We start from the raw sequence: 16,854 nt of genomic DNA on the forward strand, positions 1-16,854 counted from the left end.
CTACACTAATTAAAACTTTTTTACCTGACAAGATGTAAATGACTTTTATTCATTCCACTATAGTTGTAAGCAGGTACCAAGGCAACCACCTAGCAATTATAAGAACACTATACAGTTTCTAACAATTTAAACAGTATGAGACAGTACATGCACATATATATAATGTGTCAGGTCACCAGTATTTCTTCAAGATATTACAAGGCAACACCAGGGAAATATGCACCAAGGAAAACTAGCAACACTTCTGTCACTTTATTTACCTGGTACTTTCTTATGCCACAACATATGTACCCTGCCAGATTCACTCCAGCAATGTCCTCTAGCTATTTACTACACAGATCCAGCCTCTTTTATCAAGCTCTTGGTGTACATTCCTCACAGCTCTATGAGTCTAGATACCCAATTAATTTTCCGTTTTCTTCAACTATCCCGCTTGCTACATACATCAGATCCATTCTACTCTAAAGGTCATCCGTTTCAACCATCCATTCATGATTCAAAAGCCCTCAGACTCCAATATGACTCCAAGTTCATAGCTACATAAAGAAAAAATGTGCTAGTGTCAAGGATTCCATGGCCCCAACTGGGAACCCCAGCACCTGAGACTTCACATAATAAGCCTCTTGTGACAGAATGCTCAGGTGATAGAAACTCCTTCCAACACAGAAAAGAGCAGGATGCAACACTGACTACAGATCCATTGACGAAGCTTGATCTTAGATAAGGATGCTGCAGGGCCCAGCCTTGGCCCAGCCCCATACTATCTTGGAAGGACAGAGAATGTGGGAAGTATATTTTAGGAAGCCTTATGAAAGGGAAATGACTTGGCATAGAGACCATTTGGCAAGAAAATATGCATTAGAGGAAAGTGGGCTTCTGAATTGGTACTGTTAAAAATAGAATTTGCACTCTCCATTTATATAATGTTTAATATAATGAAAAGGTTATTTGCAGGAGTGTTTGATGAATGGTTCACAATGGATATTTTATATAATGCATTTAACTGAAAGTCTCAACCACAGTTTTACTCAGTACAATTACTTTTTATTCTTTTATCTTTCCCTTCAAAGTATTTGACTCCCTTAGATATAAACAACTGATTGTCTAGATGTAGCCTGAACTTACTGTTTTGCTATAACCAGGCCTTTGGCTGATTAAATATTGTATGACCTCTTAAATGTGTTTGGGGGAGCGGATCATTAGTTTGGTTTTGTTTTTTATCATGTATTTTGTGTTCTCATTTTGAATTTTTTTGTTATGAACCACCCTATGATCTTCTGAAGAAGGGCAGTACTGTATAAAAATTTAACAGCATCATATTGGGGCCCCATTAATGGAGCAGTACTTTTTCCCATATCAACATACTCATACTCTAAATTCATCTGCTGGGGCTCTTCTCCATTTACCAATACCTCTTCCACCAGAGAAACAGCAATCATTTACAAGGCTTTCTTGGCATGGCATCCCAGTACAGTGGTACCTAGGGTTAAGAACTTAATTCGTTCCGGAGGTCCGTACTAAACCTGAAACTGTACTTAACCTGAAGCACCACTTTAGCTAATGGGGCCTCCCGCTGCCGCCGTGCCACCGGAGCACAATTTCTGTTCTCATCCTGAAGCAAAGTTCTTAACTTGAAGCACTATTTCTGGGTTAGCGGAGGCTGTAACCTGAAGCGTATGTAACCTGAGGTACCACTGTAACGGAATGCCCTACTCAAACAGGTCTACTTGGTTCCGACAGTGCTATCATCAATTAACCATTTCCCCCCCCCCAAAAAAAAGAAAAAGAAAAGCTTTTACTTCAACTCTAGAGATTAGCATATCAGCCAAATATTTTATCTGTTGATTGCTTATGCATTTATTGTATTGGTTTCATACTGTATACCTCCCTGGAATCTAAAATATACATGTTTTAAATAAAGTTTGCTATTTAACTAAAGGTAGCTAAGTGTTATGAAACTTCAAAATTCACATTATTCTGCAAAAGTACTTCTCTAGCCCAATTAACAAATGTGTACAAATCAGAAATCTTGAAATCAACAGCAGGTTCCAGGCATTAATTTTTTTGTTACACACACAGCTAAGAATATAGCAATAAATAAAAGTGTAAGAAAACATAACCAATTAAACATTCCAGTGGCAATAAGAGTTAGATAATAAGTGGGTAGAACAGAAGAGAAGATCAAGCTATCATAACTGAACATGTTTAAGAAATTTTAATATAATGATTTTATCTTTGTACTTTGTAGGTTTCTGAAGATGCAGCAACTGGACAAGCTTCCAGCCACATTAAACATTGGAACAATTCATCTCGCTCAACAAAGCAGCCCAATTAGGCTTTAGTGCAGACCTATTCTAGGCTACACATCTGGACCACTATGATCTACTGCAATGTTATAGCCATATATAAGGTATCATTACAAAACTTTTCAGATTCTGTACAGTCACAAAGGGACATAGAATTCTACAGACCTAGCAGTCGTTTCTGTGTTTAAAATGAGCCATAGTCTTGATTTTTAAAGGATCAGTAAAAACTATTGAATGTCTGTATATAAAAAGTTCAAGCACATAGTGGTGCATCAAATAAATCTTTTTATCAGTAACAAACCCCTTAAAGAGTTCTGAGCCACTACTAAACATTGCTGTTTCTCCACCAAGGTCATATAATTACATGTACCACTGCTACACAGTAAGCAGTTTCTACTTTTCCTGCTCTGAGTTAGGGAAGGGTGATGATGGGCTTATTTTTCAACAGCAGCACTTCAAGTTGTATAGCCCAGCAACAGCCAAGATCATAGGCCAAGCTCTCTTTTCTACAGGGGGGACTTCCTCAACCACTGCTCAGTGACAGTGATCCAAATCAGAACAAGGAAGGAGGGAGGAACCTGACAGCCACAAGTGGTGGCTTGGTTAGCAAAGCCAGTCAAAAATTGCAGATCACTGCCTTGAATATTTATTCATTATAGGTGTACAGTCCTGCGGTTGCGGACGGGATCTATTCTGGAGGTCCAATTCGGATCCCGAGGTTTCCGCAACCTGAGGACTGCTTCTGCGCATGCATGCGCGGCAAAACCCAGTACATTGGTACCTCAGGTTACATACGCTTCAGGTTAAAGACTCCGCTAACCCAGAAATAATACCTCGGGTTAAGAACTTTGCTTCAGAATGAGAACAGAAATCGTGCTCTGGCGACGCGGCGGCAGCGGGAGGCCCCATTAGTTAAAGTGGTGCTTCAGGTTAAGAACGGACCTCCGGAACGAATTAAGTACTTAACCCGAGGTACCACTGTAATATGCTTCCGGGTTTGCCACTTTCGCACCCCAAAGTTTACGTAACCAGAGGGTCACTTAACAGGAGGTACTACTGTATATGAGAATAGAAGCACACAAATTACTGTTAGGTACCTTCAAATTTACAGGCTAGGAAGCGTAGAAATGAGTCAGACAATTCAGGAGATTCATGCAAGGTATGAAGAGAATAACAACAACAACAATTTATACCCTGCCCATCTGGCTGGGTTTCTCCAGCCACTCTGGGCAGCTCCCAAACAAATCTTAAAAACACAATACAGCATCAAACATTAAAAACTTCCCTAAACAGGGCCACCTTCAGATGTCTTTATAATAAATAATATTTTAATTGAATAATAAAAATGTTAATGCTCTGCAGAAACTGGAAAGAATAAGTTTCAGTGGTTATCTTTTAAACAATACTATAATAATAAATAAAAATATGTCCATGTTGTAATAAGAAAATTTTTTTTTACTGAAATTTGTTCAACATAACTACTGTTCACTGTTTTATCTTTTGTAAACCACTTTGAGGTTTTTTAAAATCAAGTGGTGTAGAAATATGTAACATATCTACAGGTGCAGAGAATGTGGAGTTGCCCAAAGATTGATATTGCTCGTAGAATCTAGAATCTTACTAGTTGGAAGGGACCCTAAGGGTCATCTAGTTCAGTCCCCTGCATTGCAGGAAACTCAGCTAAAGCATTCATGACAGGTAGCCATCCAACCACTGCTTAAAAACCTCCAAGGAAGGACCTCTCGAGGGAGACTGTTCCGCAGTTAAATGATCCATCGTTAGATGAGCAGTGAGGTAGCCAAGTTTGCTGATGATACCAAATTGTTCAGGGTTGACCGGTCTTAGAAACTGAGATAAGAAAGCTAGGAGCTAAATAGTACCTTAAACCTAGGTTACGGGCACCACAACGGAGGGTCTAGGGCCAGCACACTTTTTTTCATAACAAGAATACAAAGCTGAAAATTAATTAACTGTGGCTAAAATCTTATGTTCATTTTTCACGTGGTCTAGTCCTCATCTGAAGACAGCAAAAAAGGCCATACTTCTCCTGCCCGCCCTCCTAATATTCTTATGAGGGTCCCTTCTCCAGTCTTGAGAGAGTGGCTGGAAGTGGGGAGGCAGAAAAAAGGTCCTCCTTTCCTTCTAGCAATGGCAGTTTTAATCTGAAATCTTGGGCGCAATACTGCACCCAAAGCTCAGAAACTGCTCGCATTAATGAAATTCCCTGTTGCAAACCATGCCTAGAACAATAGGAGATTTGAACGCTGGGGTTGACCCAGTGTGTGACAGCTGCGAAAGAGGAAAATCCCTTATTGGAGATCATTAGACAAAGGACTGAATACAAAACTGCCAATATTATAATAACATTAGACAAATCTATGGTGTGGCCACACTGGGAATACTGTTTAGAGCAGGGGTCAGCAAACTTTTTCCCTCAGACCTTGTGGAGGGCCGGGCTATATATATATTTATTTTTTAAAAAAACAAGAATTCCAATGCACACTGCGAGGGGGGCAAGTAGTCCTCCTCCCCACCCCACCCCCACCCGCCTTCTCGGTTTGCCCCCTGCCTTATTTGCCGAAGGGCTGGCTGCGGTGGCACAAGATGGGCATCCTCCCCGCCTAGAGAAAGAAGGCGCTGCGCTTAGCTTCCCAGGGGCTGCGCACCACTACCGCTGCTGCTGCTGCTTTTTGTGAAGCGGGTAGGCAGAGCAAGCTCATCCGCTCCGCTTTCTGGCCCACAGGAGCACCAGGGTGGCGGTGATGGTGACGGGAAGAAGAGGCTGAGCGGCAGAGGCTCTGCCAATCAAACACCGCGCCTGGTTTACCTCAGCGCGGCGCAGGGACATCTCTGTCAATCAAACACCACTGAAGTAAACCAGGCACAGTGTTTGATTGGCAGAGACACCACCGCTTGGCTTCTTCCTCCCATCGCCATCACCGAGAGCCTCAGCTTCACGGTGGGTTCCAGCTTCATGGTGCGGGCTGGATTTAGGACCCAGGTGGGCCCAGGAACCGTAGTTTACCGACCCCTGGTTTAGAGTTCCAGTTGCACCACTCCAAAAAGGATACTGTTGACACACCAGTAAGTGAAGCTTAAAGGTACTTCCATACAATCTACTCGTAAACTTTGAACATGCCGTGCAAATCAGTTCTTTGGTAAACAAGATTGCCCTGGCAAATCTATTATTAATAGATTAATGTTCTGTATTGAGATTTCACCACAGCCACCAATCTTTCATTCACAAAGAGCACCTTGACTTAAACCTTCATTTTAAAATGTATAACTAATAATTCAACCTCTTTACCACACCAGTAATTTAATGCTCTGAGTCTTAGACTCCCCTGCATATTAACCCTTTCCCTGACTTAGGAGGTCTGCCCCCTTATAACTTATTGAAACATCTTCACCTTGCCAGACTGGATCAAGCTTGAGCACTCCCCGCCCTAAAGCACCATGGTGATGAAAACAACACTGCAATACCCAATTGCCTCAACACCCCCTGAGATATATCTACTTAAATGCAGCAACTCCTTTAATTATGCAAAGCAACACAGTAAAGGTTCCTCAGAGTGCTCATAAACAAAACTGAAGTTGTCAAACCGAAGTTGCCATGGATTTTTTTTAAAGCCCATGTATGTCGTTGCCAGGATGCTTAGGAATCCAAAATATTTATTCAGCCCAGAGTCTAAGAACTGAATGTTTGATCTCTGATTTTTAAATTATTTTTGGAGCACTGTATATCAGAGACCCCTTAGAGTTTACCTTCAAGAAAAAGCATTTGTCATAGACCTGACAAGAGGGGTGTTGGCCCAGTTTAATACTCATCAGCACCTGATTAGAGATGGGTTTTATAAAGATCAATAGTGGCCCATGACAGTATCAAATTCAACATATATGTGAAAAGAAAACTGTCTGGACATTTGACATAGTTACATAGTTTCTTCTTTGAAGAAAAAGAAATATTTCAAAGATGAGGGAGTTAGTTGAAAGGGGAGAGAAAGGAAAAGTTGCTGGAGCCTGAATTGGTTATGGCTACTCAAGTACCGGTAAGATCTTTGGAACAAGAGTGAACAGTTCACTAAAGATATCAGCTAAATATGCTGAGGAGGTAAAAAGGCAAACGTCGTACAGTACTAGGAACACAACTGGAAATAAAGCTGCCACTATCGTCACACAGTGACATAAATGTATGGCAGCACCACACTGGGAATAATGTGCACAATTCAGGTTGCCAATCTATGGGACACTACAGATGAAATATTTATGGGTATTTAGTTTTAAGAAATATGAGCTAGGGGAAATGTGTTACAGGTTTATAAAATTATGTGCTGGTGTGGAAAAATTTAACAGACTCTCCCTCTGTCACAATATTTGTTATTAGTTATTCCTTAGCCAAGTTTAATTCCAAATTATCAATAAAACTCAAGAAATCACAAGAAAGAAAAAACATTATATGAAGAACACAAACAGCAATCCAACATCAGAAGCAACAATAAAATCAATTTCCAGAGGGATCACTGTATTAGTATTTTGCTGCAAACATGGCACCTTAAAAATTTACCAATTACCAATTTATTATATATAAAATAAAATCAGTATCGATGCTCAGACAAAAAGCTTTATTCAAATAATTTCAAAGCAAACAAAGCAAGTGCCCTGCAAGCATCTCTGGGAAGTTATTCCATAGCCAGACCAGGCCTTCTCCTTGGTCACCACCCATCAAACCTCCAAAGAGGGGAAGGGAACCTTTAAAGCAGTCCCTGATGAACTGCAGGTTTCACATGAGAAAAGGTGGTTCTTTAAATGCCTGGGTACCAAGCTGCATATAGGGCTTTCCAGGAAACAATGGTAACTATTATTACTACAATCACCTCTCACACACATTTAATGTGGTTTCAACCTTACATGGTTGAAGGCCAGTTGTTTGGAATCACACATATTAAATGCATGGAATGCAGAGAGTTTCAAAGCTCTTTTTGCTCTACGTTTTGCCTTGCATACTGCACTCTGGACTGTTCTTGTGAGATGTCTCTTTTGCTTGGGGGTGGGGGGCAAGGCCCAATCACCGCACTGGCTCCAGAAAGGTAACGATGTTCAAATATAAGCGTTTTTGCATATACAAACCATCCCCAGATCATAACCCTATGCAAGATACATTGGTACTGTACTTTCACTGTTATTTTATACAAACCATCCCCAGATCATAACCCTATGCAAGATACATTTGTACTGTACTTTCACTGTTATTTTATTTGTACCACACTTTTCTACCAGAAACACCTATCAATTTGAATTTTACACCGAAAACAAACATAAAGCTCCCCCCCCTTTTTTTACTAGTTCTGGACTGAAAATCTCTTTCAAAACTGGAAGGAACAATTGGCAATTTAGGGTGAATTTTTAATCTTATAATGCTACCCTGAAATCAGCCTTCCCCAACCTGGTGTCCTCCAGACTACAACTTCCATCAGCCCTGATCACTGACCATGCTGGCTGGGGTCCAAAACACCTGGTTGGGGAAGTCTGCCTTAAATACACCAAGAGATCTCTCTTCTCACTTTAATAAAAGCCTTGCTGTTGCTTCAAGACGTGGTGCAGCTGCTCCAGCCACGTTCCTGGAACAGAATGCCCTTGGGAATGACCCCACGTCATAACGTAGCATCATTCCCAGGGACATTCTTGAGGAGAAAAGATGGCTGTCCCCAAAAGACTCTTATTTTCGGTTTGCCACTTCAGCCATTTAAACCTGCAAATTAAGTTCTGCATTAATAGAGATCCTCTACTTTCCCTACACATTTTTTATTCTTTCCCAGTTTTACACCACAATTTCCTCTCATGCCCTGCCAACTCCCTTCCTCTGTCTGCATCCAAATTTAAAGTACTGTAAACTGAATTCTGTGTGTGTGTGTGTGTTTACATCATTATGTCTGTGTAGCCTGGGAACAAGTCAACAGCTGATGTGAAATGGACAATGGGGGAGGGAAAACACAACCAGCATTTCTAAACATAACACATTTGTGTGTGCTAAATATCAGAGTTCTTTATTAGGCTTTTTATAAGACAGTTTGGAGAAGCTTTAACATGCCCATTAAGGGTCTGAGCATTTCTTTGGGTGGCAGAACTCACAGCAAACCTTATGTTAGCATAGCAAAGATCTATCTCTACACCGACAATGTACCTCCAGGCTTTCATGATGCAATTTCCTTTTACCACTCTGTTGACAAGAGTTCTGCTTGTCTGCCACTTCCAAATATAGTCCTTTCAAAAACTTTTTTAGACTTATAGAAATGTACAGAACTAATGCAGCATTTTGTGCACTTATGTAAAGGCACATAAAAAGCCCTAAGCAAACACCAAACCAACAAAACAAAACTGGCTCAGTATACACACACACACACACACACACACTTTGCTTCATATGGAAGGCCAACAGTAGCAAATGAGCAGGTGGGGGGGGGGGAACAAGGGAGGACACAAGCTGAGAATTGCTTAGCCCGCACATGGCAACGAAGACAGCCAAGTTAGAGATTAATTAAGAATTTCTGTACCAATACATCTCCATGTGTGACATTATGACTCTACAGGAACGTTTGTCATTCTTTGAAGCAAAGTAACCTGTACAATGCAGCTATACAACTGCTGAGAGCAGTACACTGGTTCCCACATATTTGCATAATAGGAACTGCTACTAGGACACAGGTAAGATTCTATTCATCACTGACACACAGTCAATTCATAATGCAGACAAAGCTCTTCAATCGAGTATAAAAATCTATAGTCACCTTTGTACAGTTTGTCAGGCTTTTCATATTATTAACAGAATCTACACCCAATTATGGAAGTCTGTTTTTCCTCATGCTATTGTGATTACTGTGAGCCACTTTGAGCGCAAAATGTTGGAAAAGTGGAATGCAAATATTAAATCAAATCAAAGTGAGTTAAACTTCAGGTGAGCGTACTGAATTCTCTAAATTGTTCCTACTACTGTTCCTTCTAGTTAAAGGGTTGTCGCCTACAACTCCCTTTTTGAAAGAAAAAATACGTAAGCTTAGGACTCAAATTGAAACACCAACAATGGTGAAACACTTCCAGGCACACATCTGGATATTGCTTATGCAACAGCCAACATAGCCACACCCATGTACAGCAGTTAGCCCCATTCATTCTGCCCCTCAATAAGCAACACAGTAGGGCTTTACGGCAAAAGACAGGCATGGCTAAAACTGCCACTCATAGTGGGAAGGGTCTATTACAAATAAGGCAGAGCTTGGGCTGTAACCCACACCAACCCTTGCTATTGGTCTATGCCACTGTGCCAACTGGGGCAGGGGGATTTACCCTGAAATGTGCTTGAAAAATGAGAAACTGTAATTGTGAAGCTAACCAATCCTGTACACAGTCACAAACCACATCCTAAACGACTCCAGTTACCTCAAAAATGTGCTGTAAATATTTCTGTATTGTGCAACTGCTTCAAGGGCACAGCTCCAGAATGCCTACAGTAAACAGCACTTCAAAAAGTAAGGAATGAGATGACCACAGTGGTTCTATCTATTTAAAATATGTCTAGACTACACACATGGCAAAATATGAAAAAGTTAAAACAGACAATAATGATTCAAACCATTTAACTTACAACTAATTTGATCTATATCTATATATTTCCTGCTACCATCCAAAGCTATTCAACAATTATTTCCCCCCAAAGAATCTAATAGATTATCATTTTCCTGCTTTTTCCTTATTTGTAAGCACAAGAGACTAACAATAATTATTCTTATGCATCTGAAGAAAGAGGATTCTAAAACAGTCATTGCTCCAGCAACAGCTCTGAAATGTCAACTCAATTCCATCACCTTGTATATTTTTCTCCTGGCAAAGCAGGCCTTTACAAACTATATCCTACCCATGCAGACTCCAGTTCGGGGCCGTGTACTGAAGCTCAGGGGTAGAACACATGCTTTGCTGGGAGAGACCCCTATATGAAACCCTGGAGAGCCACTGAGCTAGACAGACCAATGATCTAATGGTGTAGGGCAGCTTCCTATGGTCACAGTAGCTTAGCATTCTCCAATGATGTACAATAGGTTTTAAGAGAAGGGTAGACAACATCTTTTGCATTTCCTACTGAGGCACCAAGAACAATTTGCATTTACAAAGTGGACAATGAGCCAGCAACAGCTGATACATGTCTTCTTGCTATATAAAAGGCTAAAAAAGAAATCGAAACTCTGTCACTGCAAAATGCTCGTGCTCATGATATCATCCCTTAAACCATGACCACACTGAAACTATTGGATTTAGAAACACAGCATATTTGGAGGAGTTCTTCCTTTCCCCCTTAATGAGGCCTTTCAAAATGCCACTCTAGAGGTTCATGCTTCTCTCCACTAGAACTAGAAAGAACACATTTTAAAGAAGCATTAAGTCTGGGAGGTGCTAAGAAGAGTGTGGAGGCCACACAAAAGTTCCTTAAGGATCACCCAACACCAGTAAACCCTCACAACCACACAGTGAGCCTGTGTCTTGAGTGGTTAAGTACAAAGGTTGACAAAACAGTTTGTTTGTATCACTCATCTAGCTTTCCCACATCGTCTATGCTACTACAAACTTTTTAGATGTAGACACACAACAGGCACAAGTTAACTGCAAGTGGGCACATACTGAGGCAAATACATGTATCAAATTCTGTACAAATCAACCCAAAACATATTCCAAATATGCCAGTTTGATTTCTAATGGTCTGTAGTATTACCAGAGAAACAAAAGAGTACTGGATCCCAGTTACACTTGGCTATCCTTCAGAAAGATAACTTGCCTGATAAGGCAACTTTCAGAAATGGCTTTTGCTAGAAAATGTTTAGTCATAAGCAAACTATGATTGCTCATCTATTACACATTACAGCTTCGGATAGAAAGCCATGAGCTGTCACTGTCTCCCATTTCCTTGCCAATAATATATTGCTTTCAATCATGTGATAAAGCCTCCCCCACACGCGTGATAACAAGAAATAAGCCAAGAAGACTGAAGTTCAGAAATGTAACCATAGCCATGGAGCCTTTCCCAATACTTTTTTAATTGCAAGGAGTTTACTCTCCTGTCAAACTGCAGTAATTGCTAATGAAACAAGTAGACACTTGCACTGAGCTCTTCACTCCTATAGTTGCAAGCTCATGCAGGGTTCTCCCTGGAGTCTCATTTGATGAACCACACATACATCTTTTACAAGTCAGCTTTTGCCTTGTATGTTTACTTGAATTTACCAGGAATGAAATGTGATCAGTGTCTGGTTGCCACAGCAACACCACACTGACAAAAAAATTATTCTCATGTATAGTAGGCAAAATAAAGTCATCGAAGGAAGTGGGGGTGAAATAATATCACAATTTGAATGCCCTAGCTAGAGGTGTCCATTTCCCCATTCTACTCCGTAACACTCTCAGTTAATAATTTTGGATCCTGAAAACTATATTACCAAAAGTGGCATCAGAATGTTAGTGTCATTATGTCAGCAGGCAAGCATTTAGAAAAAAAATTCTCAGAAACATCCTGCATACTACCAACATACATCATGGAGACAGGTGCCTTAAGGTAGAATAAAGGGACAAAGGAGCTGGGCCAGGACTGGGCAGCAGAGTCTCAAACTCTGCACTTGTCAAATTTATTGCACATCCATGGATTTGACAGACATTGTACAGATAGCCTACAAGCTAATATGACTGGACCAAAGTTAATAGTAATTTAATATGTATATAATATCAAATAGCAAGAGAACTTGATTCACTGCTATCCCACATAATTCATCCCACGTATTAACTCACAGTATACATGGGGCAGGGAAACTGTGGCCCTCCAGATATTGCTCAAGTATGATTCCCATCATCCCTGACCAGTGGCTAAGAGTTGCAATCCAAAAACATCTGAAAAGTTATGGCTCCAAATTTAAACCATACTAGCAGAAAGTGCCGTAGCTTTTCAGAACTGTGTGCAATCTTTGTTCTATCCCAATAGTTAAGTGCTGACCCTCCACATTAGAAGAAAAACAAGTGTTCCTATACTTGTTATTACCAGGGCAACATTCCACCTAAGGCATACATAAATGCATTCTATACTTCAGCCTTTTAACTCACATTTATACAAGTTAAACTTAGCAACAGACATCAGCACGACCAAAGATAAAAAGAGTAGCCAGGGCCTGAACCTTCGGGTATTTATCAGAACTCCAGCTGTGGTATTCTCTGTGCAAGAGAGAACATCTTCTACCCAACCTCACAGATATATTTTGCAACATTAGCAGTAACATTTCCCTTCCAGCTGTTTCTGTACTTTTAGGGACCACAACGATAACAATCACAGCAAAGATGTGCAATGGTGTGATTTATGCACAGGCCTTTCTCTGCTGCTGCGTGAAGGCAGTGTACACATGTTGAGAAGCTGCAGCCAGTAGAGGATTCAGAGGGCACAAGACACACAGCCAGAGGATCCCACGTGTAAAACTGCCACCCACTACTATTTACACAAGAGACGGAGCATCACCTCGACACTTACACAAAGCAGTTTTTGTGCATAAATTCTGTTGCGTATGAAGCGGCCCCAAACCAGCCGATCAACCCTTACAGTATATTAAAACCAAAACCAAAAAAAGGGAAGAAACCACCAAAGAGCCATTACACCCGACGGGCCAGATGTCACATTTCCATTACTCATTTTCTGTTTACGTTTTTAAGTGGCAGGAGAAGCAGCCTCCCCGTTCGGCCGATTTCACATTTCCAGGCGCGCCAGATGCAAGCGCTCCATCTGAACGGACGGGCAGCGGTACCTGTGGAACAGAACCACCCTCCGCCTGGGAGAAAAAGCCTCGGAAATAAAGTGGAAACGCGGGGTGAAGGGGAGAGAGCGGCTGAGGGGGTCGGGAGGCAGCTAGCCAGCGCAGTCCGGCTGGGAAGGGAGACCCCCCCCCGAAGGGAAGAGGCAGGGACCGAGGAGAGTTAGGCCGGGCCCCTCACTCACCATGTACAGCGTGAAGGGGAAGCCGAGCAGGAAGAGCCACAGGTAGAGGTGCAGCGCGTTGACCCCGGCGCCCTGGTGCGGGTCCTGGTACCAGCCGCCGCTCAGAGCCGCCCACACCCCCTGGCGCAGAATCTGCAGCACCTGGGAGCCCATGGCGCCCTGGCCCGGATCCCGCCAGGCCCGAGCCCCCGCTCGCTCTATCCGCCCTGCGAGCCCGGCCACAACTGCCCGCCGCTTCCACAGCCCGAGCCTCGCGACAGCCACAGGAGCCGCCACCCCCTCCTCCGCCTTCTCCTCCTCCCCCCACCCCCCGCCAACGCCGCCGCCATCTTACGTCCGGGCCCCGGGGTCGCGCGCGCGCGCGCACCCGCCGCTCGGCTGCCCATGGACCAGCGGCCCTTGCGGCGCTCGCGGCGAGGCCGCAGACAACCCCCCTCCGCCACCCTGCGCGCGTTTAGCTGGCTCTGCCTCTCCCGAGGAGCCGCCGAGGCGAAGAGAGCGGCGCCCCGGCGGCTCAGCGCGTTCTCTAGCTCGCCCCCAAGGGCTCTGCTCGGCAACGGCGTGTTTCCCGGGCTGCGTTGGGAATGCAGCAAAGCACCCAGAAGCGCAGGCATTACAGACGTCGCTCCTTTCGGCCCTGGGTTGGCAGCTCGGAGCCCGCGTCGTAATTTCCCCGCGTTTCAGTTGTTGTTGGCCCCGATGCATAGCACTGGTGACGGGCTGAAGCTGGGGAAGCTTTCAGCCGTGAGACGACAGAAGTTCCTGCCAGAAAAAGGCCGCCAAGCGAATACCTCCCAGAGGAATGTCTTTTTTATTTTTTAAATAAAACAAAACAATGATTTGAGTTTCGGCCATTTTTTTGCTTTTAATTATTTTGCCGCTTTGCCCCAAAGTTGGGGTCGAAATACGGAAGACACACACACGGCTGCGATCCTAACCACATCTATTCCGCAACAAGCCCTGTTGAATCCAATGAGAGTTACTCAGGAGTAAGAGGTGTTAGGATTGCAGCTTAGTTTCCTGGAGACACAGCCACCCACCTCGCATGGGCCGCTGAAACGGGTCTTTTGGATCCATCGCATCCTGGTCACTGTCTCTTTGAGCTCCTGCCATCGGGACGGAGATACAGGACGATGATGACAAGAACGAGCCGTCTCAAGAACAGCTTCTTCTCCAGAGCGATCTCGGCCCTGAATGGGAAACCTGGACTTTGAAAGTCATCTAATCTTCCTTGCTGTATTATATTATATTGTTTTAATTAGTGTTTTTATAGTTGTTCTGATTTTGAGTGGAGTGCCCTATCTGGGTGGATGGAGCAGCCAAGTAATTTCGTTGTCCCTGAGAGGGGGCAATGACAATAAAGATATTATTATTATTATATTATTATTATTATCTTTTGATCCGTGCAACCGCAGAGTTTTAGCTGCCAACGCTGAACAAACATTGAGGGTTGTAGTATGATGGGGAAAACTGCATTCATATTTCTCAACTTTTCCCTTTTCTTGCGAGGAATCCTATTCGGAATAAGTGAATTTCCCTTTTAAAAGGGGGGAGAGAGAGAGTTGACAGCTATGACTGCATTTTCATAGTCGCTCCTTAGTTGAAGCGGATCCAGAAGCTGGGAGATGTGGGGCTGCAATCCCAACATTGCATTGGGATTGCACCCCCAGATCTCCCCGGGTGATTTTACACCTGTGCAGAAAGTGACCCTTGCAGAGGCACCCCACTTTCCCAGGCCCCCGAAGGGGGGTGTTTCCGAAGCCTGCAGAATTTTTTTTTTGAAGACTAACGTGGGTTTCCACTCGGAACTGGATTCATCAGACTAGAAGGAATGAACAAACTCGGTTATATTTTCGGAGAGCGGCTGCAGACGCCCGAAGCCTCCCTCCCTCATCTCGCGAGGTTGCGTGCTCCTGCGAGAACACAGGGAAGCGTCTCTGTTGCCATGGCGACAGGGCAGCCCTCCGTACACTTGCTCCTGGTTGTCCCGCTGAAAAGTCCGGTACCTAAGCAGCTGCTCTTCCTGACAGTGACTGATGAGTGCCCGCCCCGCTTTTAGAAACTTCCTTCTGCTTCGGGGCGGTGAGCCACCCCGGACGAGGTTGTTCCGTCTTCCAGCCTCGGGCATCTGCTTGCCACATTCCTATGTATCTCAATTACTTCTTTTTTTAAACATTTTTTTCTTTTTGCAGGGATGGGGCACCTGTGGCCCTGTAGCTGTGCGTGGACTCCAAATCCCATCTGCGCCAGCCAGCCTGGATGATGAGAGTTGTAGTCCATTTTGTGACAAAGGTTGCTTACTCCTGTACCTCAGGTTACAGACACTTCAGGTTACAGACTCCGCTAACCCAGAAATAGTACCTCGGGTTAAGAACTTTGCTTCAGGGTGAGAACAGAAACCACGCGCCAGCGGTGCGTCGGCAGTGGGAGGTCCCATTAGCTAAAGTGGTACTTCAGGTTAAGAACAGTTTCAGGTTAAGAACGGACCTCCAGAACAAATTAAGCTCTTAACCCGAGGTACCACTGTATAGTCCTTTAATCAAGGATCACCATGCTGGGAGGATGTAGGGACAATATCCTACTAACAGCAAACAGGATTTATTATTAACTTTCTATACTGCCCTTCGTCCAAGGATCACAGGGCGGTTTGCATTATAAAAAGACATAGTAACAAACAAAGTGATAACACTCCCTGCCCCAACACATTTTAAAAGGCTATAGATTGCCTACTTAGCCCAAGGCCGGGAGGAGAGGAGTGATTTTGCCTGGTGCAAATGATAACTGGACAGAGTTTCCTGTTATAGAATTAATTGTGAGTGTTGGGACAGTGTACCCATGGGCAAAAGCTCAGGTAAGGGAATACCCTCCGTAGACCAGCTCAAGTGCGTTATTCCTATAAGGAAGCATGTTTGCAACAAAGATCAGTGGTTTCTGTGAGTTGCTCTGGCACCTTTGCTAACAGCCTGAATCCATCTTTAGTCCCTTCTGCTCCTTACTTCTTGGAGGAAGAGCTTTGAACCTGGACTGTATCACCAAGTTCAGGAGCCATAAATCATTCCTTTGCATTTCTTCTAAGCATATGTCACTTTGACAAGCTTTGTGGGCGGGCGAGCAATGAGGTGGATAATTGCCGCAGGCGTCTCACCTGTAAGGAGCCCCAGCAACCTTAACAGCTGATGCACTTCAGCTGGGGGATAATGTAATTGATGCAAGTGCTGTTGTTAGTATACCGTTGGTGATAATACTGTTAATATGACTTAGCATATATAAAGTGTGTGTGTGTGTGTGTGTGTGTGTGTGTGTGTGTGTGTGTGTGTTCCGAGTACTCCACATAAATTATATTGTACTTACTACAATAGCCCAGTAAGGTAGGTCAGTATTATTATCTCCATATTGCAGATGACAAGCTGAGGAGCAGAGAAAGTGGTTTGCCTAAGGGCAGCTGCTGAGTTTTCATGCAAGAGGGGATACTCGGACTACTAAATTCCTTGTTCATTGCTCAGCCTCTTAGTCACTGTTTGTCACATGAATTAT

General features: G+C 43.3%; 1 protein-coding gene across 1 annotated transcript in view; it reads right to left on the reverse strand.

Annotated features, from left to right (window-relative positions):
- Nucleotides 1-13,591, reverse strand: part of PCNX1 (pecanex 1) — a 78,189-nt gene extending 64,598 nt beyond the window's left edge. The window contains exon 1 of the mRNA XM_081883764.1: nucleotides 13,321-13,591. Coding sequence (XP_081739890.1) covers nucleotides 13,321-13,473 — 153 coding nt within the window. The 5' untranslated portion in view covers nucleotides 13,474-13,591. The remainder of the gene's footprint in view (nucleotides 1-13,320) is intronic.
- Nucleotides 13,592-16,854: the final 3,263 nt, after the last annotated feature.

Source organism: Podarcis melisellensis (assembly GCF_964234715.1).
Source record: "Podarcis melisellensis genome assembly, chromosome: 1".
Classification (NCBI taxonomy): domain Eukaryota; kingdom Metazoa; phylum Chordata; class Lepidosauria; order Squamata; family Lacertidae; genus Podarcis; species Podarcis melisellensis.